Below are 25,000 nucleotides of genomic sequence, written 5' to 3'. Positions count from 1 at the left end.
GCGCCACCCGCCAGTTCCGATGAAAAATACTACAAATTAGTATACTATGACAAATTAACTGCATGGTTAGACCGAATTTACAAGTTACATTGAACTGTATGAGGTGCGCCACCCGCCAGTTGCGATGAAAAATACTACAACTGCATGATTTGACCGAATTTACAAGTTACATCCAACTGTATGAGGTGTGCCACCCGCCAGTTCAGATGAAAAATACTACAAATTAGTATACTATGACAAATGAACTGCATGGTTAGACCGAATGTACAAGTTACATCAAACTTTATGAGGTGCGCCACCCGCCAGTTGCGATGTAAAATACTACAACTGCATGGTTAGACCGAATTTACAAGTTCCATCGAACTGTATGAGGTGCGCCACCTGCCAGTTCCGATGAAAAATACTACAAATTAGTATACTATGACAAATTAACTGCATGGTTAGACCGAATTTACAAGTTACATTGAACTGTATGAGGTGCGCCACCCGCCAGTTGCGATGAAAAATACTACAACTGCATGATTTGACCGAATTTACAAGTTACATCCAACTGTATGAGGTGTGCCACCCGCCAGTTCAGATGAAAAATACTACAAATTAGTATACTATGACAAATTAACTGCATGGTTAGACAGAATTTACAAGTTACATCGAACTGTATGAGGTGCGCCACCCGCCAGTTCTCATAAAAAAAATACTACAAATTAGTATACCATGACAAATGAACTGCATGGTTAGACCGAATGTACAAGTTACATCGAACTGTATGAGGTGCGCCACCTGCCAGTTGCGATAAAAAATACTACAACTGCATGGTTAGACCGAATTTACAAGTTCCATCGAACAGTATGAGGTGCGCCACCCGCCAGTTCCGATGAAAAATACTACAAATTAGTATACTATGACAAATGAACTGCATGGTTAAGACCGAATGTACAAGTTACATCGAACTGTATGAGGTGCGCCACCCGCCAGTTCCGATGAAAAATACTACAAATTAGTATACTATGACAAATTAACTGCATGGTTAGACCGAATTTACAAGTTACATTGAACTGTATGAGGTGCGCCACCCGCCAGTTGCGATGAAAAATACTACAACTGCATGATTTGACCGAATTTACAAGTTCCATCGAACTGTAGGAGGTGCGCCACCCCCCAGTTCTGATGAAAAATACTACAAATTAGTATACTATAACAAATGAACTGCATGGTTAGACAGAATGTACAAGTTACATCGAACTGTATGAGGTGCGCCACCCGCCAGTTGCGATGAAAAATACTACAACTGCATGGTTAGACCGAATTTACAAGTTCCATCGAACTGTATGAGGTGCGCCACCCGCCAGTTCCGATGAAAAATACTACAAATTAGTATACTATGACAAATGAACTGCATGGTTAGACCGAATTTACAAGTTACATTGAACTGTATGAGGTGCGCCACCCGCCAGTTGCGATGAAAAATACTACAACTGCATGGTTAGACCGAATTTACAAGTTACATCCAACTGTATGAGGTGCGCCACCCCCCAGTTCTGATGAAAAATACTACAAATTAGTATACTATGACAAATGAACTGCATGGTTAGACCGAATGTACAAGTTACATCGAACTGTATGAGGTGCGCCACCCGCCAGTTGCGATGAAAAATACTACAACTGCATGGTTAGACCGAATTTACAAGTTCCATCGAACTGTATGAGGTGTGCCACCCGCCAGTTTAGTTGAAAAATACTACAAATTAGTATACTATGACAAATTAACTGCATGGTTAGACCGAATTTACAAGTTACATTGAACTGTATGAGGTGCGCCACCCGCCAGTTCTGACAAAAAATACTACAAATTAGTATACTATGACAAATGAACTGCATGATTAGACCGAATGTACAAGTTACATCGAACTGTATGAGGTGCGCCACCCGCCAGTTCAGATGAAAAATACTACAACTGCATGGTTAGACCGAATTTACAACTTCCAACGAACTGTATGAGGTGCGCCACCCGCCAGTTCCGATGAAAAATACTACAAATTAGTATACTATGACAAATTAACTGCATGGTTAGACCGAATTTACAAGTTACATCGAACTGTATGAGGTGTGCCACCCGCCAGTTCAGATGAAAAATACTACAAATTAGTATACTATGACAAATTATTAACTGCATGGTTACACCGAATGTACAAGTTACATCGAACTGTATGAGGTGCGCCACCCGCCAGTTGCGATGAAAAATACCACAACTGCATGGTTAGACCGAATTTACAACTTCCATCGAACTGTATGAGGTGCGCCACCTGCCAGTTCCGATGAAAAATACTACAAATTAGTATACTATGACAAATGAACTGCATGGTTAAGACCGAATGTACAAGTTACATCGAACTGTATGAGGTGCGCCACCCGCCAGTTGCGATGAAAAATACTACAACTGCATGGTTAGACCGAATTTACAAGTTACATCGAACTGTATGAGGTGCGCCACCCGCCAGTTCCGATGAAAAATACTACAAATTAGTATACTATGACAAATTAACTGTATGGTTAGACCGAATTTACAAGTTACATCGAACTGTATGAGGTGCGCCACCCGCCAGTTGCGATGAAAAATACTACAACTGCATGGTTAGACCGAATTTACAAGTTACATAGAACTGTATGAGGTGGGCCACCCGCCAGTTCTGATGAAAAATACTACAAATTAGTATACTATGACAAATGAACTGCATGGTTAGACCGAATGTACAAGTTACATCGAACTGTATGAGGTGCGCCACCCGCCAGTTGCGATGAAAAATACTACAACTGCATGGTTAGACCGAATTTACAAGTTCCATCGAACTGTATGAGGTGCGCCACCCGCCAGTTCCGATGAAAAATACTACAAATTAGTATACTATGACAAATTAACTGCATGGTTAGACCGAATTTACAAGTTACATTGAACTGTATGAGGTGCGCCACCCGCCAGTTGCGATGAAAAATACTACAACTGCATGATTTGACCGAATTTACAAGTTACATCCAACTGTATGAGGTGTGCCACCCGCCAGTTCAGATGAAAAATACTACAAATTAGTATACTATGACAAATGAACTGCATGGTTAGACCGAATTTACAAGTTACATTGAACTGTATGAGGTGCGCCACCCGCCAGTTCTGACAAAAAATACTACAAATTAGTATACTATGACAAATGAACTGCATGATTAGACCGAATGTACAAGTTACATCGAACTGTATGAGGTGCGCCACCCGCCAGTTCCGATGAAAAATACTACAACTGCATGGTTAGACCGAATTTACAAGTTACATCGAACTGTATGAGGTGCGCCACCCGCCAGTTCCGATGAAAAATACTACAACTGCATGGTTAGACCGAATTTACAAGTTCCATCGAACTGTATGAGGTGCGCCACCCGCCAGTTCTGATGAAAAATACTACAAATTAGTATACTATGACAAATTAACTGCATGGTTAGACCGAATTTACAAGTTACATCGAACTGTATGAGGTGCGCCACCCGCCAGTTCCGATGAAAAATACTACAAATTAGTATACTATGACAAATTAACTGCATGGTTAGACCGAATTTACAAGTTACATTGAACTGTATGAGGTGGGCCACCCGCCAGTTCTGATGAAAAATACTACAAATTAGTATACTATGACAAATGAACTGCATGGTTAGACCGAATGTACAAGTTACATCGAACTGTATGAGGTGCGCCACCCGCCAGTTGCGATGAAAAATACTACAACTGCATGGTTAGACCGAATTTACAAGTTCCATCGAACTGTATGAGGTGCGCCACCCGCCAGTTCCGATGAAAAATACTACAAATTAGTATACTATGACAAATTAACTGCATGGTTAGACCGAATTTACAAGTTACATTGAACTGTATGAGGTGCGCCACCCGCCAGTTCCGATGAAAAATACTACAAATTAGTATACTATGACAAATTAACTGCATGGTTAGACCGAATTTACAAGTTACATGGAACTGTATGAGGTGCGCCACCTGCCAGTTCCGATGAAAAATACTACAAATTAGTATACTATGACAAATGAACTGTATGGTTAGACCGAATTTACAAGTTACATCGAACTGTATGAGGTGCACCACCCGCCAGTTCCGATGAAAAATACTACAACTGCATGGTTAGACCGAATTTACAAGTTCCATCGAACTGTATAAGGTGTGCCACCTGCCAGTTCCGATGAAAAATACTACAAATTAGTATACTATGACAAATGAACTGTATGGTTAGACCGAATTTACAAGTTACATCGAACTGTATGAGGTGTGCCACCCGCCAGTTCAGATGAAAAATACTACAAATTAGTATGCTATGACTAATTATCTTTAAATCATTGTTGCCACATGCAGATGTGTTTATTAGAAAGATATCACTTGTGTTTGATCTATTTGCCATTGAACGATGACTGACAATTTCCTCAGACCCAAGGGACAGTGAAACCTTTCTTGATTTTTGTCAAAAAACTTACAGTATATGAACAGAGAAGTCACTGATTTTGTTGCAGTGAATATTTCTCCCTTGTATTCACCCAGTTCATTGTGAGAGCATTCGACTCTTCCATAATTACCTGATGTCTGGAACAAATTTACTTGACCCAGCTAAAACAGTTTGACTTAATAATGTTCACAAGGTATATCCAAAATGGCAATGAAACCTCTACCCTCCCAAGTTTTGACACAAAGACATCAATTATTATTCACAATTGTATCACAATTTGCAATCAGAACTGTCTCTTTCTTGCATCTCAGGAAATTCCCTCCAATTAAATTTCAATGCTCAATTTCCTTCAGCACTGCATCTTGTGGTTGAAGTACATGAAGGCCCTGGAAAAGAGTCACACCAGTCAATCAATCAATTTATATAATTTCATAATATCATTTTCGAAGAATGTTGTAACAAATCACTTTGCCATTCATGAGCAATGTTCCTGTGTAGGTGAAACTGAATAATGAAGCTAAGAGCTAAAGGAATTATTGCAAGAAACTTGTATCTTACCATGACAAGCTTAGGCCGACAAAAAAATATATGCAAATGAGCTTACGGTGATTTGAAATCACCCTTAGCTAATCATTAAGTGTAGCTCAAGAACTCATTTCGCAAGTTTAGGTGTCGCAGATATCGCATCAGAGTCCGCTTCTGACATATTCAGTAACGTTTTTTACACCTTTTAAGTCACAACGGAGAAGCATAAATCCACAAAACGTCATTCAGGGAACCTTTTTCCAGAGACTTTGCCCCGTGTAGCTCGTGTGGCGTGCAGCCACTCTCCAGAGGATTTTAGCGTACTTCTTGCTCGCACAATTCTGAAACACTGTGGCACATATCCAAAACTCGCTTTTTGAGTCCAGTTATTCTCAATTTACATATGCTTTGTATGTACAAAATTGGTTCTGCCTTCAGATAACTACAGTCCAAAACTGGACTGACTACCCAAGGGAGACAGAACTTATTAGTACAAAATAATAATTATTACAAAATTGGTTCTGCCTTCAGATAACAACAGTCCAAAACTGGACTGACTACCCAAGAGAGACAGAACTCATTAGCACAAAATAATTATAATTATTACAAAATTGGTTCTGCCTTCAGATAACAACAGTCCAAACTGGACTGACTACCCAAGAGAGACAGAACTCATTAGTACATTTAATAATTATAAATTACAAAATTGATTCTGCCTTCAGATAACAACAGTAAAAAATGGACTGACTACATGTACCTGAGAGAGACAGAACTCGTTAGGGTAAAATAAAAATGATTAAAACGAGACTGGTTGTGCCTTTTGATAACAAAAGTCAAAAACAGACTATCACATACAAGAAATTGTTTAAAATGCAATCTGTTTTGCAATAATAATTTAATATTATAGATACTTTTAAAGATTACATTGAAACTGATCAATGTACTTCAGGTCTGGTATCCAGCTAGCAGCCTAAGGCTGTATTCTGTCTATTACATATATGTAGTCTGTTTCAGTCTGACCTCTACTCAAAAACAACAAACAGCACTTTCCTATGCTGAATTTCTCATTGAGCTAGCTCCGGGGCATTGAGGTACACAAGCAACCCCACCGTGACAATGTAGGGACTATGAGGTGGTTGCAAAGTACAAAATGATCAGAAAATCATCTGGCATTACACAGAGTAAACTCCCAGGAGTCAATCGGTTTAGTAAAAATTTACAAACTAACAAACAAAACAAATGACAAATTATCCTAATGATCTTTTGCTTATTAGCTTGGCTCCACATAACAAGCTAAATTATACTTCACAAATTATTATATATGCTACCCAAGAGGTTACAAAGTAAAATGGTGTGACAGTGAGTTAAGGATTGTATACCTCAGGTATATGCTACACAATTAATTATTAATTAATAGCATAGCTGTAAATTTAATTTTGTATACTCTTTCACATCAACTTTTAGGCCATGCTTTAACTTGCTTTTTCTGTGCACTTAGATCACTAAGAAGTAATTCCAGGTTTCACCTGAAAGGATTGTGATTGTGCATAGACCTCAAAAACCCAGCTCCTCCCACTCACCTCCCAAATACACAAGAATGTCAATTAAAATAGCTACAAGCTTCGTGTACTTGCTCCTGTTCCACTTAATTTTGTCAGATTTATCATCATTGTCTGCCACCCTTCATCTGGGATTCTGGCCTCAAAAGAACCCAGTCGGGAAGTCGAAATTTGTGCAAATACTGTTGCAGCACATCTGGAACAATAACCTAGTGATCAAGTCCACAGAACCGCCTTATCTTGGAAAATCAAAGAAATTAGATAATTTATATTTTGGTCAAATTGATGGAAATAAGATTTGTCATCAAGATACTTTATTTGGGTGGGATTGACGGAGGTATTGACAATTAATGGGAGACAAAGCGAGATAATCTCCCAGGCGGTTTCTTCTGAAGTAACCGACCTTTCAGTGAAATCTAGTGTCAAAGGAGTAATCTTATTAAGCGCCCAGTCCAAAATTTAGCTTGCTCTGGCTCCTCGTGCATGAGAAACCAGTGAAGGTACATGTAGTTATACATGTGACAAGGGAGTAACTACAGAATAACCGGCCACTATTGTGCTCTTGTAGTGGCATCGTTTGAAGAACAAGGCATCTGCAAGTGGCAAATAAGGGGCTGGTTATACAGAGATCCACATATTACATGTAATTCCCTATTCGTTATTATTGTTATTGCCTTAAATGGCCTTAATACAATATAAAGTGAAATTACTAAGGGAGTAGGTCTGAAATATTAATGACTGTGCTGAGGCCCTCCTTGGCGTTTTGGGAAACGAGGGAAGATGGCTATTTTGAACTGGGGAACAGAGGAAAAATGACAAAATGTCTTAGGAACAAGGCGACATAAACAATTTTAGGGAGCAAAAAGCTGGGTACAAGTTTGAAAGTAAATTGGGCGGGGAACAAGGGAACAAAACTTTAAAATTTTAAGCCATTTAAACTTAAATCAGGTTTGTAAGTAAGATGACGACTTACCGAAAACTCCTCCGGCAGTCTTTTGCTTTTCGGATCTTTTGAATCTTCCCGCCCATTCGCTAAATGTAGCTGTTCGGCCAGGCCACCCTTTGTTCCAAACGTTCGTAGAACTCCCTTTACGTTTTGAAGAAGGTCTCTATTTTTGCCATGAAGTCTTCACCGATTAACCCTTTCGGAGACTGTCTGAGGTTGAATCATGTCACTGGCGTGTATCTTTGGGGCGAATGCTGATTATCTGACCTGAATTGTCGTTGCCCTTTCTTCCGGAATCCGTCGATGTTTACTGGGTTTATTTGGTGGAATGCGTGCCATTTCACCCGCTCAAAGTGTTAAGGAATCGCAAAGATCCAATTTTGGTCGTCCAACAAGGGAAAAAGAGAGGAAGAGCACTTACATTGATCGCCCGCGCGAAAAACAAACCGATAATTCAAACCGATCTCGTTCCCAGAGTCTTTGGGGCGAGGCAATTCATAATGGCGGACAAAGTTGTTGAATCATGTAATTATTGTGAAATGTCCACAATCCTTCTCTTTGTGCCAACATCCAATCACAACCCGTTGCGAGCCCAGTGCGATTCCTGGGGCGCTTTCATTTTGGGTGGAAAAACCGGGGAGAATTTTCTGCTTTAAAGGTGCAGAGCAAATTTCCTCAATCAAAATATGGAACGGGGGAAAGTGTGTTCCTTTTGAGATTTCCTTTTCTGTTTTTCTCAAGAGACTGGATACTAATCATTTAGAATAACAAATATGGCTGCCGGATTTTCGATCATTACTTCATAAGAAGTAATTCTCACCTACAGCTACGGGCTATGAAAGCACCCACGTTAATTGACTGAAACCCGCACGATTAATTTGGGCAGCTAAACACCAATGCTATTTTTTTTCTTTTTTCAAGGAGCATGGTAAAGTCTGCTTACTAGCCTACATTACTTTCTCAATCTCATTCTCTGCTGGGACTCCTATATCACAAAGGCCTTGATTTACATGTTATTTGCATGATTAATCCCAGCAATTTACATGAAATTTACACAAAAAAACTATTTTATGGCCGGGTTGTGTCAATTTACATAGATTTTATGGCCTTTGCAATTGTTGTAAACAATTAAAACGGTCTAATCTTGTGAGGCCCTAAGTACCTGTTTATATGGAGAAAAATTGTCCCAGGAAGAAGGGTCACTCGCTTACCGGAGTTACCCTGGACCAGCCAACTTTTCCTACATTTCCCTATAAAATGCGGTTTAAGTAAACTGTTTACATGAGGGAAAAAAATGGCGCGGCTTGAAGGGAAACCCACCTAGCCGGGTCACCCTTTGTCAACGGTAGGGTCGCCCTCCTGGCCAGGCCAACTTTATTCCATGTAAACACTTTGGCTCGCTCAGTGGAGTCAACTTGGTCGAGGTAAGATGATGAGAGAATGCACGAGTACTATCTTCCCAGTCTCCTGATGATCGAAACTGAACCGGGCAGGTCTTGACTCAGGAATAAAGGTTAGTTCTTTTCTCACATAAACGCTAGCTAAAGACCCGGCTGGGAGGGTGACCATCTTCCGAGGACAACTTCTCTCCATATCAACAGGGCCTAAGACTTGATCCAAGTCGAACTATTAAAACACATACCGATAGGCATTTTAAAGGTTGCAACCGGCGAACTTTTGATAAACCGAACTCAGTGCAACATGCAGGGCTAATTCAACAGTTTCCCATATAATTTAATTAGGTAATAAATATTCGACACTCAAAATCATCGTGAACAGGGCATACAGATCCAAAACCATTTGGTAACTTAGACAGGACACGCATGATGATAGAGCGCAATTTACAGACATTTTATGAGACATGACCAAACGGCGTAAAATCTTTGTAAATTTGCGATTTATAGACATTTTTGCAAGATTTTATAAAGTCTGTAAATTTCAAGTATTTCCTCTTGTTGTAGCTCCAATAATTTATAAACATTTTACAGACATTTTATAGAGCTTTACTCAAGAAAACTCTGTAAAATATCTGTAAAATAAATTTACAAAGATTTTATATTTATGGAGTTAAGTGTTAAAGTCTGTAAATTTATTATTTACAGACATTTTATGAAGTCTGTAAATGGTCCAAATTTTCCAGTGATTATTATTATTATTATTATTATTATTATTATTATTATTAGATCTCGGAGTAGGCCAATCTAGTAGCATGAGGCTGAAGATGAACGTCTCGTGCTGTTGCAGGTATTGTAATAACAAAACCATCTTTGAATAGCCCGGATGGTTACTGTCGATTTTTTAAAAAAATCGAAAAAAAATCGATAACAATCGATATTCTTGAAGACAGGAATTAACAATTGTTATCGATTTTTTCCAATTGATAGCAGGCGATAAAGATTTTTTTTTTGAGCTATCGATTGATATCGGCAATCGATATCAATCGATTTATACCGATTGATATCGATTGAATTTCCAATATCGACTTTTATCGATTGACAACGCCTGGAATTTTGGGAATGCTTGTTTATCGGTCTCCCTGGGCGCTGAGAGCCAGTTTTCTTTGAGGCAGGTTTAATTTTGCATACTATTCGGGACAAGGTCGAATCTCGGTACTGCAGCTTTGTTATTTTGCCTCGGTTCGCTACCATTAGTGAGTTTCAATCGTCAACCTACATTATGGTGTCAGTATACATTGCAGTTAACGTAAGGAAAGTTGAAAAGTTCAAGAATCGTGAATCGATGTTCCTTGAGGTTAAGACAAAGTTTGTTGATGTAAGGCTTGAGTGAGATTGACTTAGGCAAACCAGGACGGCAACGGCAGCGACAAAGCCACCAAACAAAAGGTTTAATGAGCAGAACAACAGCTGTGCACGTGCGTTGTAAGTCTTCGTACATTTCGTAACCGTCCTCTGCGAAACAGCAACGCGAAATGACTAAGTTCTCCGTATTTTGAAGAACATGAGCCACGAAGGCTAATTTTTCGTATTTTCTTCTTGAATCGATCGCTGGCGTTACATCTTAAGTTTGAGTAGGGTTTTAGACCGCTTGGCTAACTAGTCACTGCGGAGCGAGCGCAGCGAGCGAGCACCAACATAATCAGGATTTAAGAAGAATAGAGTGGCTTTCAATTGAGTGTCGAAAGTCATTAGCGAATTGCTTTGGTTTATGATTACCTCACTCAGTGATTGATTCAAAGTTCTCGCGCCATTTTGTCAACCAATCAGAAGTGAAACCCAAATTAATCGTGGCTTGCAGCGTGCACATTGTCCCGCGCTTTGTGTCGGCTACGTGTGATTACTTCGAGTTGTGATTGGTTTACTGGATTGTCTCCGTCGTTTTTGATTGGCCAAAGTAATTACTTTGGTTTTGGTTTTAAGACACTCGATTGAAACTCGCTCTATATAGAAGGGAGTACGAATTCTCAAATACATCCCTTTTTACCAGAATGTATTGCATTTATTTAGATCTAATCCGAAGTATCCGAAGTATCCTCCTCGAGTGAGGATACTTTGCATTCATGATCCGTCAAAGGAAGCGCGAGCTGAAAAAGGCATTGCGCGACATAATGACGCGAGCAGCGTGGTATGAGCTCTTATCGACAACGGCAAAATAGCCAATCAGATTGCAAGATTAGCAGCAATTGTGGTAAAATATTCAGTTCCTACCGTGTACTTTGCCGTTATAATTTCTCATGTATTGCTACTTTCCTAAATAAACGGATCAGACAATAAAAAATACATACATTTAAGTAGTTTGGTCCACTTTGGCCTCGTTAGCACCCCCTAGTTACAGGGCCTGGTTAATGTAAGTCTTGGAACGCGCAGGTAGACGAATCAATGCATAAAATAGGCTGATTTAGCAACAGAACGGGAACGTCAGTGGCGACGGCGGGCGCAGAAGAAACACCAATGAGAATTCAGAATAGAGTAGACTCCACTATTTTCTTCTCTAGTTTTGCTGCGCGCGGCGTCGCCACTGACGTTCCCGTTCTGTTGCTAAATCTGGTTAATATGTCACTTTCAACAGAATGTGCCGCAGCATTATTACTGGGTTGCCGTATGGCAATCCCAGTCGGAAAATGGGTTACATTTGTTTGCTTGTTTTCTTTTCTTTTCTTTTTCTTTTTTTTTTTAATTCTTTTTTTCCCCCTGTCATAAAAAGTCTTGCCTGTCACTCTGCTGCTAAATGGTGTCTTTGTGCATAGAGTCTTCTGTGTGCGTATTTGTTAGGTTTGAGGGGGCTGGGGTAATGCTTAGATTTCTCTGGTGCACACAGGAGAACATTTAATTGTTAACCTGCAATGGCACCGAAAGTCATTGTAACGGGAATGGCGTTTTAGTGGATCTTTAAACAAAATATACCCTTATGGAGGTCAATAATGGAAAGTCAATTGGATAAACAAGACAGGCGATGAAAAGCAAATATATGGAATCTTAAAAGCGACGAGTAATGGACTTCGACAAAAAATCTATCGCCCGTCGAGCCGAAATCAAAGTGCGCTGTATTTCTAATATTTTATCAAGTGTGCTGTTATGTAGAGCACTGAAACCAAATGGAAACCAAATGATTCTCTGGTAACGTATGGGTTCAACAAAGACAGAGAACGAATCCAACACCTAAAGGTGGCTCAAAGCAGTTTCCAGCAATTTCCAAGGCGTAGATTTTTGATGGGTCATAATTACTACTCTTTATCAATTGATGCTGCAATTATGGTATCAAAACACTGCTCAATCACTAGCGAACACGTTGGTATTATTTTTGTGACACAATAGGTTACCATAGCAATACTATGACCTGCTAAAAACACCCTTAATTTCAGCTTTAAGCGCTTATATTTAAAACAACGGCACGGTGAAATTTTTTCTTATTACAGAATTTTGATTAGCAGGATAAGATGTAACTTTTGGCAAAGTTTAAAAAAATTCTGTACATGGGGTTCAGAGCCGTCTTAATTTTTCGAAAATTTTAGGTGGCTCTGAACCCCATGTACAGAATTTTTTTTTAAAGTTACATCTTATCCTGCTAATCAAAATTCTGTTATAAGAAAAAATACACCCCAAGACATCTTTGGCTACATCTTTGCTAAATCTTTGACTTGAATCTCAAACATGTTTGACTACACCTTTGTCAAATCTTTAACCTGAATCTCAGACATGTTTGACCACGCCTTTGTCAAACCTTTGAGCTGAATCTCAGACATCTTTGACAACACTTTTGCCAAGTCTTTGAATTGAAGCTGAGACATCTTTGACGACACCTTTGTGAGGGTAACAAAGGGTTGTCAAATAACACCTTTGGCGCTTGTCAAAGGTTGGGTGTAAAACTGTAGTAAAAAAAGGCCCTTACCACCTGAGACCCCCCTGCAAAGGCAACCGCAAAGATAATATTTGACGCGCGTCAAAGGCATGTAAAGCTGTAACAAACGCGATCTTTATCGCGCCTTTGACAAGACATTTGACGCTATGTAAATCCAATTTTTCGTCCCGTGTTACTACTAAAGTTTACTCACAAATTTTACTCATAAGAAAAATATATAGATTAATTTTTTGCGGCTGTATTGTAAATTTTTTGAAAGATTTGGCATTGAAATTGAGCGTAAAGTTGAACTCAAAAAGAAAAATGAGCTCATACCCCCAACTCCTATACTACTGAGATAAATAATAAATAGTACGTGATGGATCACTCTCTCCATCGCTGTTAAACGTGGACTGCTTGGAATAGTATTTGTTAGAATATAAACACGCAGTGATAACCTACCACTGTTAAAAGATCGAAGGATTCTACTAAAACTAACCGAGACTTAACTATAAGCGTCTTAGCTTACTCTCTTTTAAGATAACATTAAGACAACTTCTAAATGAGAGACAAGAACCTGAAATACTTACAAGAGCAGCTATCAAACAAGGAGCAAACAAGTAGCTGGTGTATACGAAGCGGACTTCATACCTATCCACCATGCCAAGCACCAAAAAGATGGCGCTCATCACAACCTGAACGATCGAGATGACTTTAAAGAGTCGTCTGTTATGTCTCATTTTACAGTTCGGCGAAGTGACAGAAAGAAATATAGAGCTGAATTTTGAAATTCAGCTTATACCACAGAAGGACAATACAAGAGGCGCGTGTGATTAGTATTTGAATATTTACAAATTTGCATTTGAAATTTTCGCAGTCGCGAAAACCACAGTTAACGTTCCTTTACCGATGTACCCTCATTTGTTCTGCGACGTAGCACAAAAAACCATTTACTTACTGATAACTTTGCTATCAGTCGACGAAAACGTCCAAATTCTACATTGAATAAAAAGAAGTAAAAACCTGTCACGAATTAATTGCCTGTTTTGATATACCTTTATCAGTTACTGTAAGCCACGCATGCGGACATATTATCTGTTGGAACTTCCGCATACAAGGTTTGATTCCAATCATTCCTACAACTTTTACCAACTTGACGTAAAATGGCGTACAACAGTCAGGATTTGAAATTCGTTTCCATATTTCAGCTCGTAATGACCGCCGTCTTCTTGATCCTTGGTTTAGTAGATCGATTTCAAGTACGATACTTGTATACCAGCTTTCTGATGTTTCCATGTTGGACGGCTGCCATTGTAAGTAGACTTTAATCCAACGCTCTAGACTGCTCTTAGCTTTGTTAAACCCTGCGAGTTACAGCCGTTTCATGCAGCTAGCTTCCGATCGGTCATTTTCTTAGCTATATACTTCGCTTGCAATTTTGACGAAGTTCCATGCATGTGTCAGCGACTCGAATTAGCCTTCTGTGGAACAACAGTTTTGAGGGTTGTTTGACGTTTAGACTTGAATCATTCTGGAATCACCGTGAACTTTCACGCTATGAGAAAGCGCATGAACCATTTTCAAAATTGACTTCTATGCCACCTGCTGCTCACTCACTCTGTAATATTCACCGTGTTTAGTCAGTTTATTTATTTTCTTCATGCATAGCTTGAATTTATTTTTACCGTGAGTCTGAAATGAATAACTGTCAATTACAGTTTGCTTGGGGAGTGAGTGAGTGCTCAGCTAATCGCTGAGAATTAATTGCTCAAAATTGTGACTGTGAGCATAGAAATAAGGCGTTTTTAACCGAGGTGCCTAAGAACGAGGTCTGCAGTTGAGAAATTTTACTATGAAGTGAGATTCTAGCTCTCAAATCCAGACCCTCGCTCAGAAGCATAATTATTTTTCAGTCTTCGTCGATCTGTTTGCGTGGCTGCACTCGTCTGGTAGTTCAATAGCCATAACCTTAAATTTTATCTTTTGATAGTCGACTTGCGAGGTTTAAAACCACATTAACTGTGAGAAATGACATAAATCTTTATAACTGTTGACACCACAGTGATCGTATCCCGCTTAAATACGCGGAATCTCGATATCGCCTAATATTGATATGCATTCGCCTAGGATGCGGCCTGTAATTATACAATGGTGGGGAGAGGGTTGACATGTTTTTTTTTTTTTTTTTTTTTTGGGGGGGGGGGGTGGGCTGAACAGACAAAACAAAAATTTTCCAATATGAGTGAACTCTTTGTTCAGTATTGCCACACTAAAATGATATAATGATTTCACTAACAATTCTGGTTATATTAGTAGTGGTGAACAATAAAACGTTACAGAAAACAGTGTTCAACGGCAAAATGCTCAGTTATTTTTGTTGCAAGATTTCAAAAGATTTGGATAATTATGTTCAATGTTAATTTTGGTTATGTGGGGAGATTTAACAATACGAATAAAGGTTTAACCATATTTTTACTGATATCAGTGTAAGGTGAATCACCAATTCGACCTTTGTGGCAGACTCCAGTGGTTCGGAGAGAAACAAGCTCTTTCAAATTGCTATGGTGAAAAGAAAAAAATCAATATTTTGCTCTATTATGTTTACATGAAAAACCTAATATGTATCCTTAACACTTGTTAGTTTAGTGTTTTCTTTGTAAATCATCCTGATAGTGTCTGATTGTTCTCTTGTCTTTCAACCAAGGTGTTACCAGTTGGCATCGTAGGCCTGGTTTTGTCCCGCATGTCAAGACGCCCCCCGAATTTGGTAAGACAGTTGTCTACAGCATTCTCTGAGTAAGGTTTTTCCATAAGACTAGCAATGGTCCTTGATTTCCAATATTCAAAAACATAAACCAAAAACTAGCTTAATGTTTGTCGAAGCCAGGTCTACAACAGCACAACCATGGGGGCTCTACCCCCTTGGAGCACAACATCAGAGCGTTCATACGGCACCGCATGGCACCGTCACGGCACTGCACGATACGGAAGGGAACAGCACGGCACGGTACGACACGGCACGGCCATGTACTCGTTCACTCTGACTCGCTTCTCTTCTTTCTTGCTCTCTTTCAGATTTATGCCCTCAAGTCAGTCAGTGTGGCTTGTGCTGTGATGTCAGCAGCAACAATGTACCATTATCAATAAGGTATTTCCATAATGGTATATTGTAAGGCGGAAATCACTTCTTACTTCGTAGAAAAGGACACCGAATTTAGGTTCACCAGTCAGGAAAATACTATGTTGGCCATATCCTCCTTAGCAATTCTATTTTCCATCATTGAGATGATCCTTGCCTTTGCAAGCGCCAAGAGCTGTGGTGACACAGGCTATGAGCCTCCTCAAGATAATCAGGTACACATAGTTACCGATAGAACGAAATGCTACTTGTGATTCATCTACAATCTGACTTTTTTGAGAAATTTTGCAAGCGCTAAGAGCCTATTCGAGAGGATCAGGTACACTTATAGTTAGCGACTATTCGCCGAAGTGGAGGTGGCTAGTGGTGGATATCCACCATTATTAAAAACTGGATCGTTGGATAATGCAATTCGAGAGTTTTGATTGGCTAAGCCATCATGGGTTATGAGCCGTTATACCATGATCTATAAACATGGCAAGCATATGCGTGATTTTTTGGGCCTTTTTATATTTATTGTAGTCTAGTTTTCTATATTTTGGGGGCGTTTTTAATAAAACAATTATTCCACTCCCGCTTGTCGGATATGATTATAGCCAACTCGGCGCTACGACCCTCGAAAATATTCAATTGTTGTTCATTATGAACAATACCTAGCTAGTGCTCAGACATGCTACTTAATTGAAAGAAATATAATTTTCAAATAAACATAATAGGCTTAACAATCCTAACTGGCGGGAGACAGACCGGTTGGCTATTTGCAAGCATGACCAAGGAGTCCGTTGAACTAGGGTCCACCGAGAAACAGCTCCAGCCTAGTGGTCAGAGCGTGGCTTGAACCCACGACCTTCGGATATCAAGTCCTGCGCCCTAATCACCCAGCCATGCTGCCTCACAAAGCTGCGTTGCTTAGAATAACTGAAAGCTACTTGTCCTTGTCAATTTTCCTGTCCGTTCAGTTTGATTCCAAGCAAATAACACGCAACAGTTATGTCGCTTTCTTTCAGTTTATTGTTTTAAATTAAAGTAATGAACTATAAATACATGATTCGCTTGTTAGTTTGCTAGTGTGCGAGAAATGAAATGAAGTCACATCATGTGGCAAAAGAGGCTTGAGGTTACATTGAATGTGATTCGAAGTTTACTTGTACCTCACACTCAAATCCGGGCTTGAGGTTGCTACGATTAATAGGGTCATATGCGGGCCTTAATATCAAGCTGTCAAAGACGGGGCGGAGGAGGGTTGAAAATTTTTGACAGCTACGAGCGGCGACATTTACACTCAGGCGACCAGGGGCAAAGAGAGGACTCTCTTTGGCAACACACCTTTATGTAGAAATCTGATATGATCCATGAAGCCAATTGTTCTCCGCCAACCAGATGTCCTTAACAATGAACCTTTCCCGTCTTACATAAACCTAATTATTCATGCTGCATAATTGGTGGCTTTTTTATTCCTTGTTTTCAGGTAGTGTACCCCTTTCGCCAATTAGGAACCGGACAAATCCAACTGCAACCACCACAACCGACCTATTTTTCAGCCCAGCAGATGATTGCAGGTCAGCATATGGTTGCAGGTCAGCAGATGGTTGCAGGTCAGCAGATGGTTTTATGTCAGCCGCTGATTGCAGGTCAGGCGGGCGTTGCAGGGCAGCAGATGATTGCAGGTCAGCATATGGTTGCAGGTCAGCAGATGGTTGCAGGTCAGCAGATGGTTGCAGGGCAGCCGATGGTTGCAGGTCAGCAGATGGCTTACGATCAGAAGATGGCTTCAGCTCAGTCGAGTGTCTAGCCAATAAAAGCCCAATCAGTAATAAATTATCCTTCTTGTTTTTCCTTCTTGGTCTCCAAGAAGGGATAAATGTTTGTTTCTTGTGGAAAGTGAAATTTGTATTCGCTGGTTGTCCAAATTTAACCGTATTTATAGTTAGATTAGGCTTTGTTGGCCTCAATCGTAGGTTTGCTGGGATTGACAGAGAACAGCCTTTCCTGCCCGTACTGTTCGCCTGCCACATTATATCCATATCACTTAAGCTTTAGTAATAAAACTTGTGATGAGTATGATATTCAGGAATTTTACATTGAATGGTACTTAAATGATATTCAGCCATAGTATCACAACCCCAGTCAATCGTCACCAAGGTGGTGACGCAGTCGCAAGTACTTTGTAGTCCTGTAGAGACGTCGGGTGAGTAGACGGGGTGGTTGGGGGGGGGGGGGAGGGGGAGAGAGAAGGGTAAACCCGTCAAAGTTGACGCGCTTATATCTAGTGCGACGTCTGGAACCGAGAATATTCGGAAACTCCTCGTAACCCTTAGAGAACGGTATTATATGATCGCATGTCCCGAGAATACCTGAATAGGCCATTTCCGAGTTGCCTTTTGCCTCTGTGTCAAAACGAGTCTAAGTGCGATACCATTCACATGAAATACAGGGTTTTTTTTTTCATGCAAATCAAAGTCGTTTTCAGTAAGAATAATTTCGCACTTAGAAAGGTTTTGAAACAGAGGTACAAGGAAACTAAGAATGGCCTATTCAAAGGACGTCCCAGTACTCGTAATTCAACTCTAGTCCTCACGTCACATGACTGCGTGTTTCAAGTTCAAGATGGCCGCTGTAAAGTTGAAAGGTCACGCTTTTGTCTTGTACTTTGAAGCGAGGCCCGCATGTGCGTCGCCTGACCTCTGTGACGCCAATTTTGTGGTTTGGTGTGCTTCGTATTATTGCCACTACTGAAGATTTCCAAGAAATTAATAAACCATGACAATCACTTAATAAGCTGTAATAGTCATTAAACTCACGTTTCCTTTTAATTGAATTCCCTCCTGCATTAATGAAAGACATAAATGTGTTTGAGGAGATTCTAATCAGGGGAGCTCAGTACAAATTATGAGGTGTAGTGCGATGTCACAACAACCAGTTTACTTGTGCTGTTAAGTACTTACATGAATGTGACCTTCAATAAAACGCTTGAAACTTTAATTGTTCAACGGTCTTATGCACAGTATTTATATTAAATACACATCCCATAAACAGGTTATCAAAAGAGGGGGCAGCTCTAATGAACACTATGTCTAGTTTATTGTTAAAAGGCCATAAAATATAAACCGTATCGCGCAGCATATGTCTCTGGCTCTGTTTGGTCTCTGGTGTCAAGTTACGTAGTTACATACAACAATAAGCATGAAAAAATAAATAAAAAGGTTCAACTGTCTGCCGTCAAACTGTCAGTTTTTCAACCAATGAGATTTTATGGCCGTTTTAAGTAGCCAATCAAAAACTAGAAAAGCTATTGACAATGTTCCCGTCATTATGGCTCGTAATTCCACAGCCCACTTTGACAAAGTTAGGACGCAATTTTTTCATCAACAAGACCAGTCCAAAGTTCTAATTTTACAACTCCATAATCTTGATTTCAGTATTAGAGTAACTTGGTACCAAACGTTCCACAATAACTTGAAATCCAGTAGTCCAGTCCGGGTTAAGATTGCCAAAACTCTCCCATCAGCGATTCAAAACTCAACAAAAGCTACAAGTAGTAAATAGTTCTTAGAAACTACAAAAGTTCGTCATGATTCTACACTCGAGCTGGCGTCAAGGCTGACATGTTGATCATTTACAACTTCTTTTTCACTACAAGCTTAAGCGTGCACTCTGAACTGCTGACAGCTTTCCAAGACCAATCTTTCTAAAGTTAAGCCCTTTCCAGCGGGGTTGGTATTTGGATGGGGGACGTCAAAATATGCGACTTACGGTCAGGAACATACGACCAAAAATTATATTTTAATGCTCTAAAATGCGAACTAAGCAAGGTACAGATTTTGCTAGCCTGCTTTATGCAAAACAAATATTGACGCCAACTTTTATAAATATTAATATGTAGTTTTTAAGGAGAGCTTTTAAGGAACTTTAGGAAGTGTCGATCGAGAATAAGACAATTTGCCATCAGCGAAAAACATTTCGGGAGATTTTTGTTACGTTCAATCAGACTTCAATTTTTCTATCGTACTTTTGGTGGTACAAGTAAAATCGCAAAATCGAAAGTGACATCGATTTTAGCGCCCGCCTGTGATCGAGTTACCTTGCCTGTTTAATACTGACAACTCACGAAACAAAGGATGCACCTGTGACAAAATTACGGCAAGACACCGGGTTTTTGTTAGTTTCCTTTTTTTTTCTTTCAAGTGTTATAAAGATCACAATCGTTGATGCTAGTCCACGTGTCAGATAAAGTTAAGCTCCTCCGTATGAGGTTAGTAGTTGGATGGGAGACTGCTGCAAGTCCGCGTGACGGCGATAGCTAATTCGGTTTCATTTTTTATCTTGTTTGACCGTTGAAATCTATTTTCTTATTTTCTTTCTACGTCAAACGGCGAACAAACTGGTTGGAGTATTCGTTATACGCAAAATACTTCTAATGAAGTATTCGTTGTATGCAAAACAGTGTTCACAGTGGAACACACAAGTACGAGGCAAGATCTAGAAATAACGTAAAATATTATCCTTACCTTTAAAGTTTGCCATTCTCAAAGACGGCTTGTCGTCACTAGCTAGGGGAGAAAAGTTTCCTCAAATGAGTGAGTGCTTAGCTAATTGCTGAGAATTAATTGCTCTAAATTGTAACTGCAAGCATAGAAATAAGTCGTTTTTAACCGAGATGCCTAAAAACGAGGCCTGCAACTGATAAATTTTACTAATAGATGAGATTCTAGCGCTCAAATCCAGACCCTCGCTCAGAAGCATAGCTTCTTCTCAGTTGTCGTCGATCTGTTCGCGTGGCTGCACTTGTCTGGTAGTTCGATACCCATAAGCTTAAATTTTATATTTTGACAGTTGACTTGCGAGGTTCAAAACCTCATTAACTGTGAGAAATGACAGAATTCTTTATAACTGTTGACACCACAGTGATCGTATCCCGCTGAAATACGTGGAATATCGATATCGCGCAACATTGATCTGCATTCGCCTGGGATGCGACCTGCAATTATACAATGGCGGAGAGAGGGTTAACAGGGTTTTCTGGGCTGAACAGACATGTTAGGACTTTGATTATTGATTATTGCCACACTTTTTATTGCGATAATTTTACTAACAATTAAGTTTATTTTGGTAGAGATGAACAATAAAACGTTAGAGAAACAGTGCTAAGGGGTAAATCGCTAAGTTACATTTGTTGCAAAAAAAAAATTTGAATATGTTCAATTCAACAAATCGAATGTCGTTTAGCGTGGTCTGTACTCTTATCGACACTAATACCCGTCATCACTGGTCAAAATGCTTTGGACTCACCAGGCGCAGCCGAGTGAGTCCACAACATTTTGACCACTGAGATGACGCGTATCGTTGTCGATAGGAGTACAGATTACGCTAAACATAATAACTGTGAAAAAGCAAGCAAGACAGCTACTGAAGGGCATTGTAGCTGGGTGGTGGAATACCAATCATCGGCTGAGCTGCTGTATAGGTCGGGATTTGTCCGTATTCAAACTGGTTATTCACATTTCTTGCCTGAAAGTACAATTAAAAGGAAAATTATATTTCAATAGCTTTACATTGAGATGCCAATCACGGTTAGCATTTGAACTGGAAAAAAAAGGCCGTGAAATATAACTGGAGGACGACTTGAATGATTGATTGATTAATTAATTGATTAATCTTTTCTAGGGCGGTTTTCAAATGAGTGTCGTAAAACCAAAACCAAAGTAATTACTTTGGCCAATCAAAAAGGACGGAGACAATCCAGTAAACCAATCAAAACTCGAAGTAATTACACGGAGCCGACACAAAGCGCGGGAACATGTGCACGCGCGAGCCACAATTGGTTTTGGTTTCACTTCTGATTGGTTGAAAAAATGGCACGAGAACTTTGAACCAATCACTGAGCGAAGTAGATGCAAAACCAAAGCAATTCGCTAATTACTTTCGACACTCAATTGAAAACTGCTCTATAGCAAAATTCTTGATCGCGATTGATTCTCCGCGCGCCTATTTGTCGCGTAATTGGCGCGGGATCACTTGGATGTCAAATTACAGGTATCCAAATATTACAAGTTATTTTAATTGGATACCTGTAATCGGATACCCACGTGACTCTCACGTCAATTACGTGCGCTTTAATGGCTTCCTTCTTAATGTTTCCTATTTTTATCGTTCTAGTAGTTCTGGAATATGTCAACCCAATTATGCTAATCAGTCCATGGCGGACACTGTCACCTCAAACAATGGTTCTTCAGATCTCGAAGAAACATATGCAAATAAATCCATGGTGAACACTGGCAACTCAAACAATGATGAACGTACAGAGCTGCATCATCTCATCCAGGAGAGAAAACGACGAACGAACGAGACCCTCCTCATTCATCTTAACAAAACAGCCTGCAAAATAAATTTGAAGAGCTAAAGAGCATCATTGATGAACTGAAATCACACATTATCTTTGTTTCTGAAACCAAAATCGACAAATCGTACTCAAACGATCAATTCAAGCTACCTGGGTACCACATGTATCGCCAAGACAGAAAAAAAGGAGGTGGCGGGCTTCTAGCACTCCAACATATACTCAAAAGAGCTAAAACTCCCCTGGAAATATAAAACAATAGAAGCACTAGCTATTGAAGCCAGACTTGACAACCAGGATATGATATTTATAGGCATCTACAGGCCTCCAAACACACGTGCTATGCAGGCTGAGCAAAAACGTTTAGCAATGGTTGAGGATAAACTGAACGACATTTGTATGTGGGCAGCTCTTAAGAAGCAGGCCATGATAATTATCGGCGATCTAAACTTAGACAGATTACGACCTGATCGCAGAGAAGGAAAGATCTTGCTTGATCTCGAAGAAGTACTCGACTTACAATGCTTGATTACAAAACCAACAAGGATAACTAAAACATCGGAAACATTGTTAGATGTGATTCTAACAACAAAACCGGAAATATTCAAACATTGTGGCGTCATAAATCCCAAAATCAGTGATCATCATCTTATCTATGGCCTGTTGACAAAAGCGGTGTATCAACATAAGCGAAAGATCATAACATTCAGAAGTCTTAAAAATGTTGACATGGGCTTACTAAATGAAAATCTTGCTACTGCCCGGTGGGAGTGTTGGAGAAATCTTTGCCTCACCTGATGAGCAGTATGAATTCTGGTTTGCTTTGTTTGAAAGTATTTTAGAAATAAAGATGTGCCCTACATGACAAATGAATGGAAAAGAGCCATCAAAAACAAAAGAAAATATGCAAAAATGTACGCGAGGAATCGCTCACCTGAAACTTGGACTCCGTGTTGTAGTTTCATGTGCTTGCCTACAAGACCTTAGTTCGAAAATCGGTGTCTCCATAAAACCTATCTTCTCGAGCAAGAAAATAGGTGAAATCACCAAAACCCGTGAACCAAAACCGAAGATCATTAACGAACAATGCCTTGTTTATCACTTCAAATGTGGTCTATGTGAAATGGACTATGTCGGTTTTACTAATCGACACCTCTTTCAACGCATCAACGAACACACCAACTCAAGATCTTCAATTGGCAAGCACATGAAACTACAACACGGAGTCCAACGACCAGCCATTGCAGAAAATTTCACCGTCCTAAAAAAGTGCCGGAGTAAACTGGACTGTTTGTTCTACGAAATGTTAATCATAAAAGAACTAAAACCGTCACTCAACGTACAGTCAGACTCGATCCGCGCGAAGTTATTCACTGATGCTTAACTAAAATATTTACACAACATCAAGCACTGTGGAATGCGCATATTAGATATTCAAAATCTTCAACTCTCTCTTAACAACTTTGACATTAGCATAAACGACCTCAATCTTGAGAATGATGTTTGATACATCGAAACGTCGATTAACCGTGATTTTAATTTTTCTTGTAAAGTGCTTCAGCAAGCAACTCCTAATCCGATAGAATATAAACACGCAGTGATAACCTACCACTGTTACAGGATCGAAGTATTCTACTAAAACTAACCGAGACTTAACTATAAGCGTCTTAGCTTACTCTCTTTTAAGATAACATTAAGACAACTTCTAAATGAGAGACAAGAACCTGAAATACTTACAAGAGCAGCTATGCAACAAGGAGCAAACACGTAGCTGGAGTATACGAAGCGGACTTCATACCTATCCACCATGCCAAGCGCCAAAAAGATGGCGCTCATCACAACCTGAACGATCGAGATGACTTGAAAGAATCGTCTGTTATGTCTCATTTTACAGTTTGGCGAAGTGACTGAAAGAAATATAGAGCTGAATTTTGAAATTCAGCTTATATAGACAAAAGGGCCATACAAGAGGAAATTTGAGCTCTGGCAGCTACAATAGCTCTGGCAGGTTTCAATCCGTTCTCGTCACTGATTGGTCAGATGGGAACACAATAAAAACGGTAACCGGAAAGAATCGGAAGAGAATGGCCGAAGGGATTCTGTTTTCTGTTTGCCGTACTTGCAACAGATATATTATTAGTAACAACCATCCTTTTGATTTATTTGGTGAAAAGGCAATTAGGAAGGAATCGTACGGGATTGAGAAGAGTTTTCTGGTTTGAAAATTTCTGTTGACGATGGTTTTTTACCATCCCGAATATGTAGAACTTGTTACGTTACGGTCACGACATTTCAGGAGTTTGTGAACACGGTAGCTCATTCGAAAGCTCAACACGAGTCGGTTATCCGATCTAAAAAAGGGAGGTCGGTGCAGCAGAGCCCGTTCTTCGCCAGGTGTGGGACGCGAGAAAAAAGGAGCAAGGTCAGCTGGTTATATGTCACCCAGGATTTTTGACTAAGCTCGATTCATGTGTTTAAAGTGTAATTATTGTTCATGTGTTTAACAGCGCAAAGCCTTGACTCCTTTTGAATATGTCCGCGGTGAGGAAGAAAAGATTAAGCCAACAGCTAACCAGGTTATCGCGTACTTTTCTCTTATTGCAATAATGAAATTTGTAAGTATATTTTCTTTGTGCAACATCGCATTAAAGTTGAAACTTAATTCCTTCCATGTCCACTTTGCATTAGTTATAAGAAAATCATACAACT

General features: G+C 39.7%; 2 protein-coding genes and 1 pseudogene across 3 annotated transcripts in view; 1 reads left to right on the top strand and 2 right to left on the bottom strand.

Annotated features, from left to right (window-relative positions):
- Positions 1-13,693, bottom strand: part of LOC138047242 (uncharacterized) — a 21,503-nt pseudogene extending 7,810 nt beyond the window's left edge.
- A 205-nt stretch (positions 13,694-13,898) lies between these two features.
- Positions 13,899-18,931, top strand: LOC138047246 (ovarian abundant message protein-like). Of its 2 annotated transcripts, XR_011131812.1 has the most exons (5): positions 13,941-14,128; positions 15,520-15,582; positions 15,891-16,169; positions 17,423-17,549; positions 17,658-18,020. XR_011131812.1 is itself a non-coding variant. In XM_068894009.1 (4 exons), the coding sequence occupies exons 3-4, from the start codon at positions 15,975-15,977 to the stop codon at positions 17,744-17,746; spliced, it is 519 nt and encodes a 172-aa protein (XP_068750110.1). In that variant the 5' UTR covers positions 13,899-14,128; positions 15,520-15,582; positions 15,891-15,974; the 3' UTR covers positions 17,747-18,931. The 2 variants fall into 2 exon arrangements, 1 of the variants encoding a protein (XP_068750110.1); XM_068894009.1 differs by having other exon boundaries at positions 13,899-14,128; positions 17,423-18,931.
- Positions 18,932-21,022: 2,091 nt separating this feature from the next.
- The window catches only part of LOC138047241 (uncharacterized), a 109,640-nt gene continuing 105,662 nt past the window's right edge, over positions 21,023-25,000 (bottom strand). Inside the window, exon 5 of the mRNA XM_068894004.1 lies at positions 21,023-21,462. Within this exon, the coding sequence (XP_068750105.1) occupies positions 21,358-21,462 (105 nt within the window). The 3' untranslated portion in view covers positions 21,023-21,357. The remainder of the gene's footprint in view (positions 21,463-25,000) is intronic.

Source organism: Montipora capricornis, chromosome 4 (genome assembly GCF_036669925.1).
Source record: "Montipora capricornis isolate CH-2021 chromosome 4, ASM3666992v2, whole genome shotgun sequence".
Lineage (NCBI taxonomy): Eukaryota > Metazoa > Cnidaria > Anthozoa > Scleractinia > Acroporidae > Montipora > Montipora capricornis.
The sequence above is the reverse complement of the archived record's forward strand: the minus strand, read 5'-3'. Positions and strand labels throughout refer to the sequence as shown.